The sequence below is a fragment of the Psittacula echo genome (genome assembly GCF_963264785.1).
Source record: "Psittacula echo genome assembly, chromosome: 15".
NCBI lineage: Eukaryota > Metazoa > Chordata > Aves > Psittaciformes > Psittacidae > Psittacula > Psittacula echo.
The window spans coordinates 8,212,413-8,229,216 of NC_137751.1; the positions used below are offsets into that span (position 1 = coordinate 8,212,413).

The window sequence follows — 16,804 nt, forward strand, 5'->3', positions numbered from 1 at the left end:
GCCACCTCCCTTCGGGTCCTGTCCTTCCCTGGGGTCACCCTGCTGAGGGGAGGGAAGGGGTGCAGCCAAACCAGCAGAGCTGGGGCCACGATACCAGGAGTGTGCTGGGCAGCAGCAGGTCTGACGGAGCTCTCTGCACAGGACTGGCTGCGCGGTACCTGGAGGGCAGCAGCAAGGTCACACGGCAGGAGATCTGCAACGGTGAGTAGGGGCAGTGCTGTGTGTGACGCCATTTGTCCGCCTGCACCTCCTGCCCAGGGAAGGGGATGGTTGGAGCTGGCATGGTCTGGAAGAGATGCCTGCGGGTCTCTGCAGATCGGTGGGTTTCAGCTCTGCTCTCTTTCCTTCTGTTGCAGCCCTCCATCCTTTGACAGGAGACAAGGAACCCCAGGTCTCCTCCCTGGTGTATCAGACAATACACATCCTGACCTGTATACAGACGCAGACAAGACGGAGGTGGACTCTGGGGGCGCTGTGCTGCTCTTTCTGGAAAGCCAGGCAGCAGTGAAGCCCTGCTTAAGAAAATGTGTCTTTTTGATTAAAGCTCCAACCACAATTCCAAGGCCATGGTGTCCTTGACAAGCAGCACGGAAGGCCAGGCAGGAGCTGCTGGGCAGCGGTTGCGTCCTGGCCCCACGCACCCACCTGGCCATGGTTGCAAACTGGGGAGTGCTGGGTGAGGAGAATCCGCAGGCTGGACACAGGGAGGCCCCTGTGCAGCAGTGTGCTGGCTGCCCTGCTCCAGCCAAGACCACTGCTCACATATGAGGCAGCCCTTCCCGTCCCTCCTTTGGCTCTTACAGCTGCTTCCCACAGCATCCCAGGCATTGTTTTGCTGCAGAATCTGAATGCTCACCGCAAGTCCGGCACTATTCTTTGCTGCTCTCCTTCCCTCTCCTCTCAGGACCTCTCAGAACCCAGTTGTTCTGTGGTCCCCACAGCCAAAGCAAGCTCTTCCCTACTGATACATTCTGGAGAAAACCTTTCCCCTGAGCCGACTGGGCAAGGCAGAGTGGGAAGGGGAGAACAGCTTCATGTTGGGCTGCAGAGCGGGCCTGGGCGGCGGGCCCACAGCAAGCCCCTGGGCATTTGACTGTCCCAGAGTACCTGTAGGAAAATCATCCCAGGGCCACCGATCCGGGTACCGGCAGGTCTGTGGCGGGGCTCTGCAGGTACACAGTGGTCAGCGCTGCCTTTAACGGCAGGAGTATCCAATCTGGTCCTCCCATGGTGCTCACCCAAGGCAGCAGCAGTGGGACAGGTTCTCTCAGGACGGACTGCGTCTGTGGCCGGGCCTGTAGCTTCTACAGCCCTGCTGTGTCCTGCCGGGCAGGGACGATGACACAGACCACACAGAAAATGGTTCCTCTGAGCGTCTCCTTGGCCATGGCCCCCACGGGCCACCCAGCAGCAGGATCCCCATGCCATGGGCCTGCTGGGGGCACCCTGCAGCGCAGCTGAGGAAGGCAGAGTTGTCCGCACAGCTCCCCTGCAGCAACATTTCCACAGAGACCGCGCTGGGGGGGAGGTCAAAGCCACCCCTGCTCCTCGGGGCTGAGCAGTGACCACGTCCTGGTCCCCCACAAGACGCAACAGAGGTGCAGGCTGGCTTCGTGCACCCAGTGCTGCAATAAAAAGTCCACATTGAGTCTCAGAGAGTTCTTTTACCCAGACCTTCGGTCACAGCGCACGAGTAGTCAGCGAGGAGGAACAAGTGCTGCTGCCTAGGGCTGAACCGGTGGAGCCCAAGGAGCTTCCATGAGCCACGTGTCACCGCCAGGGCAGGGCAGGGCAGGAGCACCGCACAGCCCCCGGGCACTGCCAGCTCTCCGGTTCCACAGCCAGCTCCCACACGGGGCTGCCTCCACCACAGGCAGGTCCCCCCTACGGGCCTGCCCCCACAAGACTTGCCCGTCACTCTCGCTCCGCTGCGCCCTCCCAGGACCTTGGCACGGTAGCGGCGGTGTCAAAGTTCTGCCGCCGCGCCACGCCGTACCCGCACCACGGCCCCGTCAGGGAAGCAAACCCGGTGCGTGCAGTTGAAGATGGACACGACAGCGACGGTGGCTGACACACGGACGGGCGAGCGGGAGCGCTCGGGGCCGCCCCGCGCTGTCTCTCCATTGCCCGAGGCCGTCCAGCGCTGTCTTGTCATTGGCGGAGGCCGCCTTGCCTTTGCCTTGCCTTTGCCTTGCCTTTGCCTTGCCTTTGCCTTCTCGGTGGCCGTCCCTACGCGTTCCCCACCTCTCCGTCGCCCTGCAAAGTGCGTCCGGAGGGAGATGCAGCGCGGCGGCGGGAGGCGGCTGGAAGCGGTGCTCTTCAGCCTGAGGACGGGGCTCTCCGTCGGTGAGGGCCGCGGCAGCCGTTGTTGTGGCGTGGCCTGAGCGGAGGGAGGCGGTGTCCGTGCGAGGGCCGGGCGCTGCCCGGGAGGGAGCGGGGCCGTGTGCGTGTGCGGATGGCAGAGCCGGGGTTGGCTGTGTAGGAGCTTGGGGGTGTGTGGAAGGTAACTGCGGCGGGGAGGATGTTCTGGTGGGTACTGGCCGGCTGTGGGGTGATACCCGTGAGGTGGTTTCGGGGCAAGGGGACACGAGGTTTGTGTGAGGATCTGCCGTGGTTCCATGGTTTGGGTGAGCTCAGAGCAGGAATTAACGGTGTGTGAGAGGGGCACGTGTAGGGCAGGCACGGGGGATGTGGGCGTGTTTCATGGGGAACTGCAGGGCTTGCACGGGGGGGGAGCGGGGTTCCCGGGGTGCTGCAGGTTCCTGGAGCGCCCCTCGAGCGGTTCGCTGGGGCTGCCGCAGAGCCACAGCGCTCGCAGCTCTGATCTTTGGGAGGTTCGGTGTTGCTGGTGAAGGGCTTCCCTTCAAGGCTGTCACCTGAATCGAGGTTTTGGTCAGGCCTTGAAACTGGGTCAAAGCTCTTGTAAGCAGTGTGGCACCTCATGTGCACGAGGAATGGTTGTGCTCAGCAGCAAGCTCTTTCCCCCTTGCCATGGAGCTCTGTAGCTCCAGAGATCTGCACGTGTTGGGCCTGTGCAAAACTAAGGCCAGTACGATACCCCGGATGTTTCACAGGGTATCGACACTTGCACAGCTCAAGTGTTTTCTGCATTTGCTTGTAACAGAACCGATGCTCCCTAAGGGAAACCAGGGTTTCCACAGGACACTCTGGTTAAACTATTCGCTTGGACACACAGATGGAGGTTGGCTGGTGCACCTCTGAGGAGGTGAAGGCTCCTTGTAGTGTCTTCTCTTAGCCAAATGCTGTTTTTGTAAAGCCTGTGGAGTAGCTCATGGCCTGAGCCTGCAGGTATGGGATGGCTGGGTTTGTTGTGTTCATTCTTAATGTGTACTGTTGGAATCTGCTCTTGCTAAATCTGTGATCTATTCTAGATTTCGATGACTCAATGGATACCTGGATCTTCTTCTATACTTGCTTGGTGCCCTTATGGCTGCACAGGTTTTACATCTATTCTGCAGTTGCCTTCGGGATCAGCATTTGAATTGTCATTCAGTTCTCCACCTCCAAACCCCAAAAGAAGGCAACTGAGCATGTAAGTGCTTTGTCTGAGAAGAGCCCAAAAATCTGTGTGTGGAAGTGAATAGCTGCTGGGGAAAGGCACCCACTGGTGCAGTGAAATGTGCTACTTCACTGTGGGCCCACCTGAGATGTTGCACATGCCAGCTGTAGTTCAGCGTTTATGACGGTTCTAATCCTCAGTCTGGCTTGTCTTATGTTTGTGGGTAACTGAATGCTCTCATTGCTCTGATGTTGTTCAGCTGAGTTCTGCTCTACTTCCCATTTGTTACTGAGGGAATGTGTCAGCTTGGGTTGCTCTGTCACTTCAGGCAAATCACTCTGCTTCTGCACAGTGTTTTCACATTTCCTGTGATGTTAATGACAAGGCTGGGGTGCTTTTAGGACAGGAGTGGGATTAGGCCACTCAGAGATTTAAATCCTCCTTGTCCAGGTGAGTGAAGTTCTGCTGCATGAGTTGGGAAGTTCTTGGCTTCAGCTGGAGCCTGTTATCTCTGTGGTGTGCGAGCTGAGCGTGTTGTAGTGTGGCCCAGTTCAGAGAAAACTACTTGTGCATTTTTCTAGAGGTGTCAGACACTCAGCTGCTTTGTTCCATTTGCGTAGCGCTGAGCCTGGTCACAGGACTGGAATGTTCAATGCTTTTGGGCAAAATTGGGGTACCATTGCTTTGAAAAGGGATGAAATGTGACACAGTGCTTGTTTCATGGGGTGAGAAACCCACCGGGAATCCTGCTTCTTCTGGTGTAGAAGACAACCAGTCAATGGATGTGCCACCCTGCAGGCAAAGGAGGTCTGTGTTGCTGGGGTAAAGATTTTCTATGGGTCTCAGACTATCTGCTTTGTGAAGAGTTTGACTTGGAAAGCAGATCTCTCACTCCCTGTTCATTCAGACACCAAGGGGTACGTGGAGTTATTGAGGGGGTTTAGGCTTCCAGATGATCAGAGTGTGCAGTGGAGGTCTGACTCCTCTGTGTTGCCTCTTATGGGATCAGGTGGGCACATGAGGGAAATGTAGCAATCTGGAGGCAAGAAAACTGGCTGAGCTTCAGGCAGTCTGTGCTACTGAACTCTTAAAAATACACACTGAAGAAGGCCCCAGGTTTAAATGCATCCAGAACACATTATACAGGTTATTGGTAAACCGTTCCTTGTTTTTCAGTACTCTTTGCTGAGTGTGAGAGCTAATTTCAGTGGTTAGCGTAGATGAAGGTCTGATGTTTAACATTCAGATACATTCCTCACTTTCAATTTTTCCCTGATCTCCTACACAGGCATAGGAGCTGCTTAAAACCAGTAGTGAGGAGGAGGCTGATGCTGAGGAAGATGGAGGGACAAATTCTGTCGTTGATGTTGAAGATCTTGGCAATATCATGAGCTACATGAAGAAAGCAAAGGTATCACTGTTACAGTGAGTGTGGAACTGTCAGGTCTTTGTCACTGATCAGTTGAATTGATTAAAAAGCACTTGCTGGATTTGAATTGGTAGGGTCTAGTTAGAGGGAGAGTAAAACAGGAGCTATTGGAAAACCTGTCCCCAAACAAGAATATACTTGGAGGTGCGTTGGATATACTTACCAGCTAACTGGGACTTGTTCACTGAGCAAATGCTGCAGTGGTAACCTGTTCCTGTCAGTCAGAGGGAAAATTACTTCCACTGTTCAGATCTGAATATCCGTCTCTGTTGCTGTGATTCACAGTCCAGTGTCTAAACACAAATCCTGTTACTGGATCTGCCCATGGGAGCTTGATCTGACCTGTGCTGAGCCCGGCAAAGAAACCATAATCCTTCTTCTGGGTGTTGCTGTCTCCCTTCCTGTGTGGTTTGCTTCGTGTTTCTTTTTCTATGTTCAGTCTGCAAAGAGGATACATCAGACTCATTTGCCTGGTTAGTACACAGGAAGGAGTGAGGATACACGTAGGTACTAGGCTAAGCCTTAGTGTGCTCCCCACACTTTTTGCTGGCTGAGCAGTTGGCAGGGGAAGGTGTAGGGATTGGTGCACGGACGGGAGGTTGCCAGGAGGGACAGGAACCAGCTGACCCTGGGGAGGTGCTTAGGCGGCAAATATAAGGAATTGTAACTGCGCAATAAATCTGTTGTTGACCCGCATTCCGTGAATGCTCTATGTCTCAGCCCTAGTTCAGAGGGAACTAGTGCTTCCGTCCCTCACCACATGAGTAACGAGAAACTACAGGAAGGGTCTGCCCCAGGGTGGAGCTGGGATGCCCATGTTGCCATCTACTCACTGTTTCCCCCTTAGCAATCTTTCTTTGGGGGGTCTTTCCTTGTTAACCCTTGAGGTGCTCTCCACCCCCTTCTCAACAAACCTACTTCTGTCTGTAACTGCACCTTCCTTGTCTTGCATGCCTCTACGCTGTGGGCTTCTTGCAGCTTTTTCCTGAAACTCCAAGCCTTGGATCACAGGAGGCTGTGTGCTCTGGAGCGGAGTCTGGGATCTTTGTTTCTCACCTTAGGGAGGGAAAAGGAGCTAAAATCCTCCCCACTGCTTGTAACAAGCTCTCTGAGGAGAGTAACTGTAGTGACATGGGGCAAGGCAGGCTGCTGTGTGAGAGCTCCTGCCCCTGAGCTTGTACGGACCTGGTGCAGATGAACCTCTTGGAGGGAAAAGGTATTAATCTCTCTCCCTATGTAGCTGTGCTGTGGTGCTGTGGTCCTGTGTCTTCTCCTGTCTGAGGGTACTCACCACTAGAGGTCACCAACGAAAAAGTAACTGCATTTTCGCTACCTCCATGACCTGGAGCTGAGCGGGGCCAGCGAAGGGAGGTGATGCTGTCCGACAGCTCTATGGAAAATCAGGCATTGAGATTTCACTGACTAACAAAATCTGGCATCACCATGATGGCAGAGCAGTGTCAACCGGAGCCACACGTCACAGGCCAGTTTAGGAATAAAAATCAAGGACAGCAATAAAATCTTTCCTGCTCTTAGGTTACTCTGTTAGTGAGCCCAGCTGAACCAGTGTGCTATGGATTACATACACAGGTAGTGCAAATTCATTCCTGTTTGTGACTTGGGCTGATGCATTCTTTACTGTAAGGGTGGTGAGGCACTGGAATTGGTTGCCCGAGGAAGTTGTGAATGCTCCATCCCTGACGATGCTCAAGGCCAGGTTGGACAGAGCCTTGGGTGGCATGGTTTAGTGTGGGGTGTCCCTGCCCATGGCAGGGGGGTTGGAACTAGATGATCTTAAGGTCCTTTCCAACCCTAACTATTCTATGATTCTATGATTCAACTGACTACTTTGTCCTTGGTTTGCTCATTGAGCAGTGAGATGCCTGTATGTTATGTGTATAAGTTACTACAGAAATGCAAGTTTCTTTGTGTAGATCAGGTTCCTGTGGCTCTACCCTAAGCAGCCCCTCTAATCTGAGAGACAGCTTCTGCCAAGCACAGACAGTTGTCTGCAGCAGTGAGCTGCAGTGTCTGATCTGATGGCAAATGGTTATTCTGCCGTGACAGCTGGATGCTGCCCTCTTGCATCTGCAAATGGTGAAATCCTGAGAGTGCAGGTGTTGTGTGGGACTGGAATTACAATCCTCTTGTGCATGGAAGTGTCCTGGCCCTTTTGAATATGAGCTGTGGTCAGCTGGTGAGACAGGAGGCCATAAAGCCATGGATCAGACTTTCCATGTTGCTGATGCCACTGAGCTGCGCTGCTCTAGTCATGTTCAAGTTTTTGGGTTAATTTTGAAGCCTTAAATGATGTCATTCTCATTCCTGGCCCCTCTATTCCTGTTCTGCATGGCTGATCAGCCTAGCTGAAATCTACATTTCTGGTTTCATGCTTCTGTAACCAGAGCAGGTAGAGGTGAAAGGGCCCCCAGGGGTGACTTCATGTAAATCCTCAGCTCTCCTGAGTGGGGCGATGGCAGGAGATAGCTCTGAACATACTTCCTGAGGAGCCTGAGCTGATCGCTGTCCTTCATTAGCTGGAGGAGGAATGACTTTGTCTTGGTGGTGAATCTCCTGGGGAATCTGCGTATTGACCCGCAGCAGGTTTATGCAAACACTTCAATTGTAAAATGGTCCCGTAGGTGCAGTTATTTACTATAATGAAAATAAATGCTGCAGAGTTGATATGAAAGAGCAGGATGATCTGCATTTATGAAGGTAATTTATCATGATCAGCCTCTCCTGCTCCCAGGCAGGAAGATTTAGTTGTTTAAATCTTGGTTTAAGTCACATCCTCACTTTACTGGCTGTGAGTTTGTGCAATGAGAAGTTTTCTTTTCCACATGAGCTGCCTTGTCCCTTGAGCCATTTTTTCCTGTTGCAGAATGCTGAATTGTGTGAAATGAGTGACACTTTGGTTTTACACCAACGTCATCTGTTGTCTTGCAGTAATCCCTCCCAGCACAGGGAATGCTTTGGGTTTTTGTAGCTGAACTATCCTCATACAAGCTAGCAAGTCTGAAGAGAAGTTGTGTACTTCAGGATTGTATTACAGGTACTTCATACACAGTTATGTGGGTTTGAAACATGCTCACATTTCAGCACAGATGTTGTGGATGTCAGTGATGTGTATTAACTCTTCTGCATACAGGAGATGGAACAGAAGGTTCTGCCTGTGCAATATGGTTAATTTCAAATGATTTAGGGTAATTTTGATGACCTTTGATCTCTTCTGCAGGCAGGTAGTGCCTCTAGTGAGAATCACTTGTGGATAAGACAGATGTATCATAGAATCATAGAATAGTTAGGGTTGGAAAGGATCTTAAGATCATCTAGTTCCAACCCCCCTGCCATAGACAGGGACATCTTACACTAAACCGTGTCACCCAAGGCTCTGTCCAACCTGGCCTTGAACACCGCTAGGGATGGAGCATTCACATGTGCAGGCACAGATGGTCAGAATTCCTTGTCATCCTGCCTTTAATGGGCTGGCAGAGTGAAGCTGTGGAGTTTATCTAATAAATGTTTGCTCACATCTCTGCAGGTGATCTTAATGTAATTTTGCATCCATCTTCTGTTGCTTGACTTGATAGAAGTTCAGGCTGAGTTCTGTTCTGCTGCTTTTTTCCATATGCTCCATTGCCCTTCACAAAGTATTGTCAAAGGGCTCGAGACAGATGCTGGGTTCTTGCAGTCTTTTGGGTCAGGCAGATGGACTCAGGGATTCAAGGTGAATGCCAGAACCTCTCTTCCTTTCGGAGTTATAGTTATTCTGTACTTTCTCTTGGGAAAGAGATGGATTTTCAATGAGCTTCTGAGAGTGAAGATACGCAATTCAAGGTAGTGGTGCCTCTTGCACTCTGAGTCTGAGCACAGAAATTGGCACGAGGTTGGGTGGCAACAGGAAATCGTTCAAATGTATAAAATGATGGCTGATACAAAAGTAAATTCCACACTTGGTTTAGCAAATCACATCCTATGTGGTGGTGACTACTTCAGAGCTGCTAAAACCAGCCCTTTGTTTGCTGAGTAGTTAAACTTCTGGAACTTGCTGCGGAGGATACAGTTGCAGATGATGCTGATCAGGGTCCTGAGCTGGACCCAAACGTTGATGTTAGTGTGGATAATGCCTGTGGTTTCATGAGGGGAATTGCTGGGCATGAAAGTTCACTGGTGGGTAATAGGACCATGGCCTGAAGGAGGCCTGGGAAGGTCTGAGGCTGCTTCTGTTGGGTGCCTGGGGATCCAAAGCTGCGGCGCCAGGCAGGGATGGATGATGCACAAGTAGGTGGGTGAAGATCTGGGCTTTTTCTGCATTTACTATCCTTCTAGCTGCTTGTTTCTATGCTGAGACCTGTTCTCCAAATGACTTTTATGCACCAGCAGAAGGCAGTGGTGGTTCTTAGTGAATTTAGTAAGTGGACTTCTACAGTTGTGGCACACCTTCCCTGTCTTCCAAAGCTACTCCCCTGATATGTATTTATCAGATAAAATGTGAAATCTAATGGGTGTGTTTGTGGCCTGCAGGACTACTATTAATCATAGGGACACTGTTTCTTAATGTAGATTATCTCCCACAGCTGGGAGACTGTGATAAACTGGAAAGAGCTCAATCTAGATTTGTTCCCAGGGAATGAAATGGCTTTATTAACCTTCATATTTATAAACTGCAGGCACGAGTAATACTGCTAATAATACCCTAATTTTCTGTTGATGGGCTGGGAAGCAATCAAATGGGCATATTTTGTTGACACAGTTTTGAGATTAATGTTCTTGTTTACCCTAACAAAAAGTTTAATGATGCTGACAGTCACATTTGCAATGTAAATACACGGGAGGGGCTGTGTGAGAGAGCAAGAATGAGATGGGGTTTACAGGAAACAATATATGGTCAAGAAGCTTGTTTCCTTCTATGTCTATTTGCCATGGGGGAACGTTTCCTGATCCCTTTTGGCACTCTCACATAAAAAGCCGTTCTATGGAAGCTGTTCACCACCACTGGGACTGTCCATCTCCCCCTTTGTGAGCATGCGATGGCTGTGCAAGACCAAACCTTGCTGACAGTGGGTGAAGAAATTTCTGGTGAAGTTCTATTTGAAATGGGGCTTGAAAAAGTTTCTATTTGAAAGTGAGTGTTAAGGTATAAGGTGTTTAAGGTATAAGGTTTCCAGAAAAAGGGTTGTTTGCAACTTTGAGTTGCAGGCAGAAACTTCTTGGAGTCTGCAAGAATTGTTGGCTACATTTTAAGCTACCTGCATGAGTCTGGGGTACTTAACTGTCAGATTTAAAATCAGCTAAAAATGATGTACACGTTTAGAGCTCTCCAAAAACTTCATATAACTTTTAATGGGTGAGATATTCCTATAGGAACAATGTGTCCTTTTCTGCAGCAGCTCATTTGGCTGGGCTTTGACCTTTGCTGCTGTGGCTCAGAATTCAGTGTGAGCTTACATTTTATAATAAGCTTTGATAAATATCCTTTAACTGCTTTGGGACTACTCCTAGCATTAAAATCTGGATTTGTCACAGGGACACTTCACCCTTTCCTTTGAATCTTTCTCCTCTAAACCTTGGCTGTTGAAAAGGATTATAATTCATAAATAACATTACAAGAGCTCTTGAGGCTTGCCTTTTCTACATAGGACTTGGGAGTGCCTGATAAATAAGGGGAAAAAAGAAGAAATACTTTAAAGGTAACCTCAGCCTGGACATTGTCTTTGACATGTAGTATGATGCTGGCTCCCTTGAAAGCATGCAGAAGAGCCCAGGTGTGAAGCACAAGGCTTTGCTGGCAAAGCAGTTGGTGTGGTTGTGTGCATGGAACTGGGCTGTGTCCCCCTTCAGGGGTGAAGGGCTGAGTTATTTCACTTTCTGGCTTGTGATTTTGGAAAGTGGGGCTTTGGGTCGCTGGTTAAATCACATTTGCCTGGATTTTAGTTCTGATTAATGTAGCACAGAAGAAAGGAATAAAAATGCGGCTATATGGCCCAGTTTTCAAATATAAGCGAGTCACTTTTGGGTGGAGGCAGGCACATTGTTAGTTTTGTTTCTTTTGCTTCCTTTGGGAATCGCTCTTTATGGTGCGTTCAAGGAAGTTTCCCAAATCAAACAAATGCTGGCAGAACTGTGCAGCAAATGGAGCTGTGGCTTCATGACCCCCTGTAAAGCTTTCCCTCCAGCAGAGCAGAGGTGTTGTAGCTCAGGGAAGCAATCTTCAACCCCACTGGAGCCCTGCAGATGGATTTTTAGGGCTGCGACCTGGGATTTGTTTTATCTGTGAGGATTCTGTCTGATGTTGAACCTACAAGAAAATGGATGTTGGTGGGATCACTTTATCCTTCTGTATTATGCAGATGTGCAGTGCCCTCGCAGACTGATGTGGTTAGATAGCAGCAGAAGTCTTCTCTCAGTATGTGTCTGCATGAATCTGGGTTTTCAGATGCTGTTGTATATGTCCAAAAACCTCAGCATTGACTTTTCAAACAAAAGAAAATGCAAGATTCCCCACATGGAGGCTGAGCTGCAGGTCTGCTTGAATAGCATCCTTGCTTTGGCTGGTAGCTAGTACCGGCTGCCTCAGCATAACATAAGGGACCTTCTATTACTCTATAGTGTGGGGAGGTAGGTGGGGATGGAGACTTCCTTATTGAAAAGTCATAAAGGTTTCTATTCCAGGAGGAAAAGTCTCACTCCCAAGAACTTCTTAGGGGCTTTTCCCATTTCAGGACAGTTCTTGAAAATGCATGCCATGATTTTTGCTCTTGATCAAGATACCTTCTCTGTCAGTCCTGGCAGGGTAATGGATTGCCAAAATCCCCATCTCTCAGCTGTCATGCTTTCAACCCTTGGCATCTTTTTGCTTCAGGCTTTTGAGCTTAACTGGAGTGGGTATGGAGCCTGTGGTTATGTTGACTTAGTAGCTACTTTTAATAAGGTTTTCTTGCTGTTGTGGTGTTTACTGGTTCACAGGTCACTCAGTCCAAGGTTCCAGCATTCATCTTTGTGCTCACGTGCAAATGCTCAAAGCCATTCTCCCTGTGACTGACAGCAGTGAGAGTATCCTGTGCTGTGTAAGACTTGCAGGGCCTTTCTTCTGTGAGCTGAGCAAACTGCAGTGCTGTCCCTGTCTAGTTCAGCTGGGCTGTGACAAGCCAGAGCTTTGTATCTGGAGCAGGAAGATGCTGATGTGCACTAGCAAGGTTCTGCTCCTCTTTTGTTGTGTTCAGGAGTATCTGTGTGGGAGTCTGCTCCCTGTCCTGGTCTTTTCCTGTGTGTTTTAGGCCTGTAGAAGGTTGTTTTGCAAGGAGCCAAGCGCTGTTCCTGTGGGCAGCCTGATGTCTAATCCACTTTCACAAAACCCCCAGGCGGTTCTTGCCTGTGGTGTCACCGATGGATGAGCCTGAGCAAGTTGTCAGCTCTTCTATCTGTCCTCTTGCCACTGCAGTATTGCTTCCAGAGCTCTGTGGGTGTGAACTTCAACTCTTCCTTCATGTAATCCATGAACTGTAATACTCCATTTAACAACTCCACTGGGAATGTTGTACTAATGTTCCTTGCTGCCAGGCAGGCTTTTTCTCTGACAGCCTTGCCAGCGTTTTCCCTCAGTGCTGGTTCTGTTAGTCCTGGCTCCAGCCCTTCATTATTGTTTTCTTAAAGTGTGTGCCTTTCATTTGTTAAAAGGCCCTGGAGCTTTTTGATGGATGAGATTATAAATCACGAGAAGGCCAGGGGTTCCCTCTTGTTTGGCCTCTGCGAGGTTAAGTAGGAAAGATGTTCAAGCAGAAATGGGTTATTCTGGGTGTCATTTTCCTTCTGTGAGTAGAAACTTCTCAGGAACATGATTTTTCAGCCAAGGCACACCAATGTATCGAGCCACGTGGCTAAAAACTATAAACTAATTTAACTTAGGGAATACTACTTTGCATGCTGTTTAGGTCTTCTGTTTTGCACCCCTGCAATATTAGTTTGAAGAGTTTGATGTAATAAAATGGGCACATTGACATCATGGAGAGACTACATCAAAGGAGAAGTGGCAGTTGTATGTCCTGTGGATCGTGTTTGGATGTGGCAGTGAATGAGTTTGGTAGGCATATTTGTAGGAAATCTTTTGAAACACTTGAGCTGTGATTTGTCAAAGGGGCAAGGACACCTCTGCCTTGGCATAGAATCCCAGACTGGTTTGGATTGGAAGGGACCATAAAGCTTTTCCAGTTCCAACCCCCTGCCACAGGCAGAGACACCTTCCACTAGAGCAGGGTGCTCCAAGCAACCAGGTTCGCCCTGGCCTTGAACACTGCCAGGGATGGGGCAGCCACAGCTTCTCTGGGCACCCTGTGCCAGCGCCTCAGCACCCTCACAGGGAAGAGCTTCTGCCTAAGAGCTCATCTCAATCTCCCCTCTGGCAGGTTAAAGCCATTCCCCCTTGTCCTGTCCTTACAGGGCGTTGTCCAAAGCGCCGCTCTAGGTTTCTTGTAGCCCTGGAGAGACACTGGGAGCTTCTTTAAGGTCTCCCTGGAGTCTTCTCTTCTCCAGGCTGAACAAGCCCAGAGATCCTTGCTTGTGTCTGTGCCCTGTGTCAAATATCCTCTGCTCTTGACCATCAAAAATGGGCTTCTGCCTTCCCATACACTATGTGCTGCCCCTGCCTGTATTGCAGTGAAAGGGAAGAGGTGGGGGTTTTGCCTTCACCTGTAGAGGAGGTGATCATAAGTCCTTACACCTGAGGTTCAGTGCTTTTATTCAGGTCTGCTTCTATGGCAGTAGCAAAAACCCTTCCTGCAGCAGGAACTGTGCTGAGCCTGGAGGTACTAGGGAATTGGAGTGTATCCCCAGGTTTTCTCATCTGTCAGTGTGTTTTCTCATCCTTTGTCATCACAGACCAGGGGATGACTCCTCAGTTTTTTTGGTGGTGAAGTATTTCCAGGGCCTGAAAAGCTGGCTGTTGTCACTGCTTGCTTGATTTGTTATGGAAGGCCTGTAATTTGTCTTGGATTTGCTGCAAGGTTTTCTGCTAAATCAGAACTTGAGAAGTTTGCTCTGTGCAAAGTTAACTTTGCTCTCACCACTCAAGCCCTAAATAATAGATATGAAATGTTTATTAAGCAAATAAGTAAAACTCACAGGGCTGCAAATTCCATTTCCCACAAGAAATACCTGAAGTCAGTCACTTGCCAAACTGAACAAGTTGGGTATTGCAGCTCAGGGAAAAACAAATCATTTTCCTTACAGGCTTTCACATCAGGCTGGTGAGTATGTGGGAGGGTATTATCAGCTCTGTGAGGAAAAATGATTATTGAAATGTGGTTTTGCCCTGCCAGTAGGACAGTTTTGCTTGTTCTTATGTTCAGGTGCTTTCTTCAGGCATTGCAGTAAGAGGCACAACAGGCAAACCCGTTATTTTCAGACAGACCTTTCCTGTATCTGAAGGCTGTGTTGGGCAGGATGTTTCACGTGTACTTAAGTCAATCACTGCATTTCTAATATTATGATGGCAGGGGGTTGGAGCCAAATGCTCTTTAAGGTCCCTTCCAACAAAAACCGATCTATGATATGATTCTGTGTGTTCCATAATGCAGCTTTTGTTCTTCTGGGAGACTTATCCTGGCATGAGACTGTAGAGCAGACAGGCCAGCATGTGTCCACTTCGAAATCCTGCATAGCATTTTGCTCTGAGTAGCTCAAAAATCTGTGCTTAGATGGTGCCTTTCCTTTTCAGTTTAATGACTGGGCCTAGTTCTGCCTTCAATGGTAGCTGGTGGGAGGAGAAGCTCTTTGTTTAATATTTACTAGTTAAAAGATGAAGATTTTTATCTCCTTCCTTCCTTCCTATGTGTGGGCCAGTGCAAACCTCATGGAGTTCAACAAGGCCAAGGGCAAGGTCCTGCCTCTAGGTTTGGGCAATCCCAAGCACAAACACAGACTGGGTACAGAATGGATTGAGAACAGCCCTGAGCAGAAGGGCTTGGAGGTCTTGGTTGACAAGAAGCTCCTATGGCCTGGCAGCATGCACCTGAGCGCAGAACCCCCTCTTGTGCTGGGCTGCACCCCCAGAGCATGAGCAGCAGCTTATGGAGGGGATTCTCCTCCTCTTCTGTGCTCTGGGGAGACCCCCCCTGCAGTTCTGATCTGGCTCTGGGGCAACAGCACACGAGAGATGTGGAGCTGCTGGAGTGAGTCCAGAGGCCATGGAGAACCATAGGGGTTGGAGAACCTAGTGGGAGGTGTCCCTGCCTGTGGCAGGGCATTGGAGCTAGATTAGCTTTGAGATCCCTTCAACCCAAACCATTCTGTGATTCTAGGATTAATATTTTACTGTTGAAGCATCTTGCTGATAAATCAAGTCTCAAGAAATGAACTTTTAACCCAATAAATGACAGGTACTTTATAGTGCTGCCTTTCAGGGAAGTTCTGCTGTGTTATCGAAAGCAATGAAATCCCACCCAAAAATTCAGCAAACAGAGTAAAAGGGAAATAGAAGATGGAAACAGCTTGGACCACGTTGTGTTAGCGCTCATTAGAAAACACCTTCCTGATCAGCCTCCCTGAAACTGTGAACAGAGTTTTACTCAAGATGAGTAGGAAAGGTAATAACCTGTGTCCCTAAATGGTCCTATTTCCTATGCCTGCTATTTCCTTTTCAGGTGCTCATAAGGAGCTGTGTTGTCCTTGAACCTGAGTCTGTGGGGTTGGGTTTTTTTGATTGCTTGGGTGGGTGAGGGGTTTTTCTTTTTCTTTTTTCTTCCGGGCACCTTTATTTTCTGAAATTTTGCTCAGATTCAAGAAATCCGTGGTTTCCTTTGTGATGCCAACAGTTGGTGGGCAGGCTCAAACTGGAAGTGTCTGTATGAACTTCTTGATGTCTTTGGCATGAAGAAAGCTTGGATGGGAGACAACCTCAGTTTTGTGAAAACAAAATGTCCTCAGTTGGTTTTTGGTTGTTGTTTATCCATAACTCCTTTAATATTTCAAAACCAGACATAAAGGGCTGACAGATTACAAGATGCATGAAATATCAAAGTAATTATTTACACTTTCATGCTTCTTTGTGCAGATGTAAAACAATAAATACCCATAAAGTCTCAGAAGTGACACTTAAACAGCGGGTGATTCACAATTTGTTATGTGCTGGGGTTTGCTTCTCCTACCTGGAACTCTGCTAATACGTGATCCTGCGTGTGGTTTGAAGCAAGCTCCAAGGGCTCAACTGTATCTATAAAGTGGCATCTGCTGGAGGCCAGACTTAGGTGGGATGCTGGTGAACAACCTTTTCCTGCAGGGCTTTTGGTGATGGCTGTGGTTGCACATGGCTGCAGCCTGAGGTGACTTGTGGAGGGCACAACTCTGTAAACTCCTGGGCTAAGTCATGGTAGTGGTGCGGTTTTCTTGCTGACCTGTCCCAGATAATTGGGACAATAAATGCTTGTCACTGCAGGCAATGGTTTGTTCCCTCTGGTTTGTGCTTGGTGGAGACATGAGGTTATGTGCAGTCATGAAACACTTGGGCTTAAACCCTGGGGGTCCCACTCGCTTTCAGATGAGGTTCAAACAGCTTGTTCCTTAAAATGTCCTAGAGAATGTTATTGAATCAGACTGGTTTGTGTTGGAAGGGAATTTAAGCTCATCTAGTTTCACCCTACCTACCTTCCACTAGCCCAGGCTGCTCAAAGCTGTTGCTGTGTTAGAACAAAGCCACCTGGTTTTCGGTGTGGTGATGGCTTTTATTTATTTATTTATTTTAAATATATTTCCTGTCTTAAACCACTGAGGGGTCAGAGTCTGATGGGAAGAGGCATAAAACGCAGGTTACACAAATGCAAGAATTAATGTGTGGATGCTTTGTGTCAGTTTTAAGCTTA

General features: G+C 48.8%; 1 protein-coding gene across 1 annotated transcript in view; it reads left to right on the forward strand.

The window, feature by feature from the left end:
- Nucleotides 1-2,045: 2,045 nt before the first annotated feature.
- The window catches only part of LOC308227350 (S-adenosyl-L-methionine-dependent tRNA 4-demethylwyosine synthase TYW1-like), a gene marked incomplete at both ends in the record, with an annotated part of 112,272 nt that continues 97,513 nt past the window's right edge, over nt 2,046-16,804 (forward strand). Inside the window, 4 exon segments of the mRNA XM_080629894.1 lie at nt 2,046-2,346; nt 3,460-3,553; nt 4,285-4,342; nt 4,815-4,931. Coding sequence (XP_080486020.1) covers nt 2,046-2,346; nt 3,460-3,553; nt 4,285-4,342; nt 4,815-4,931 — 570 coding nt within the window.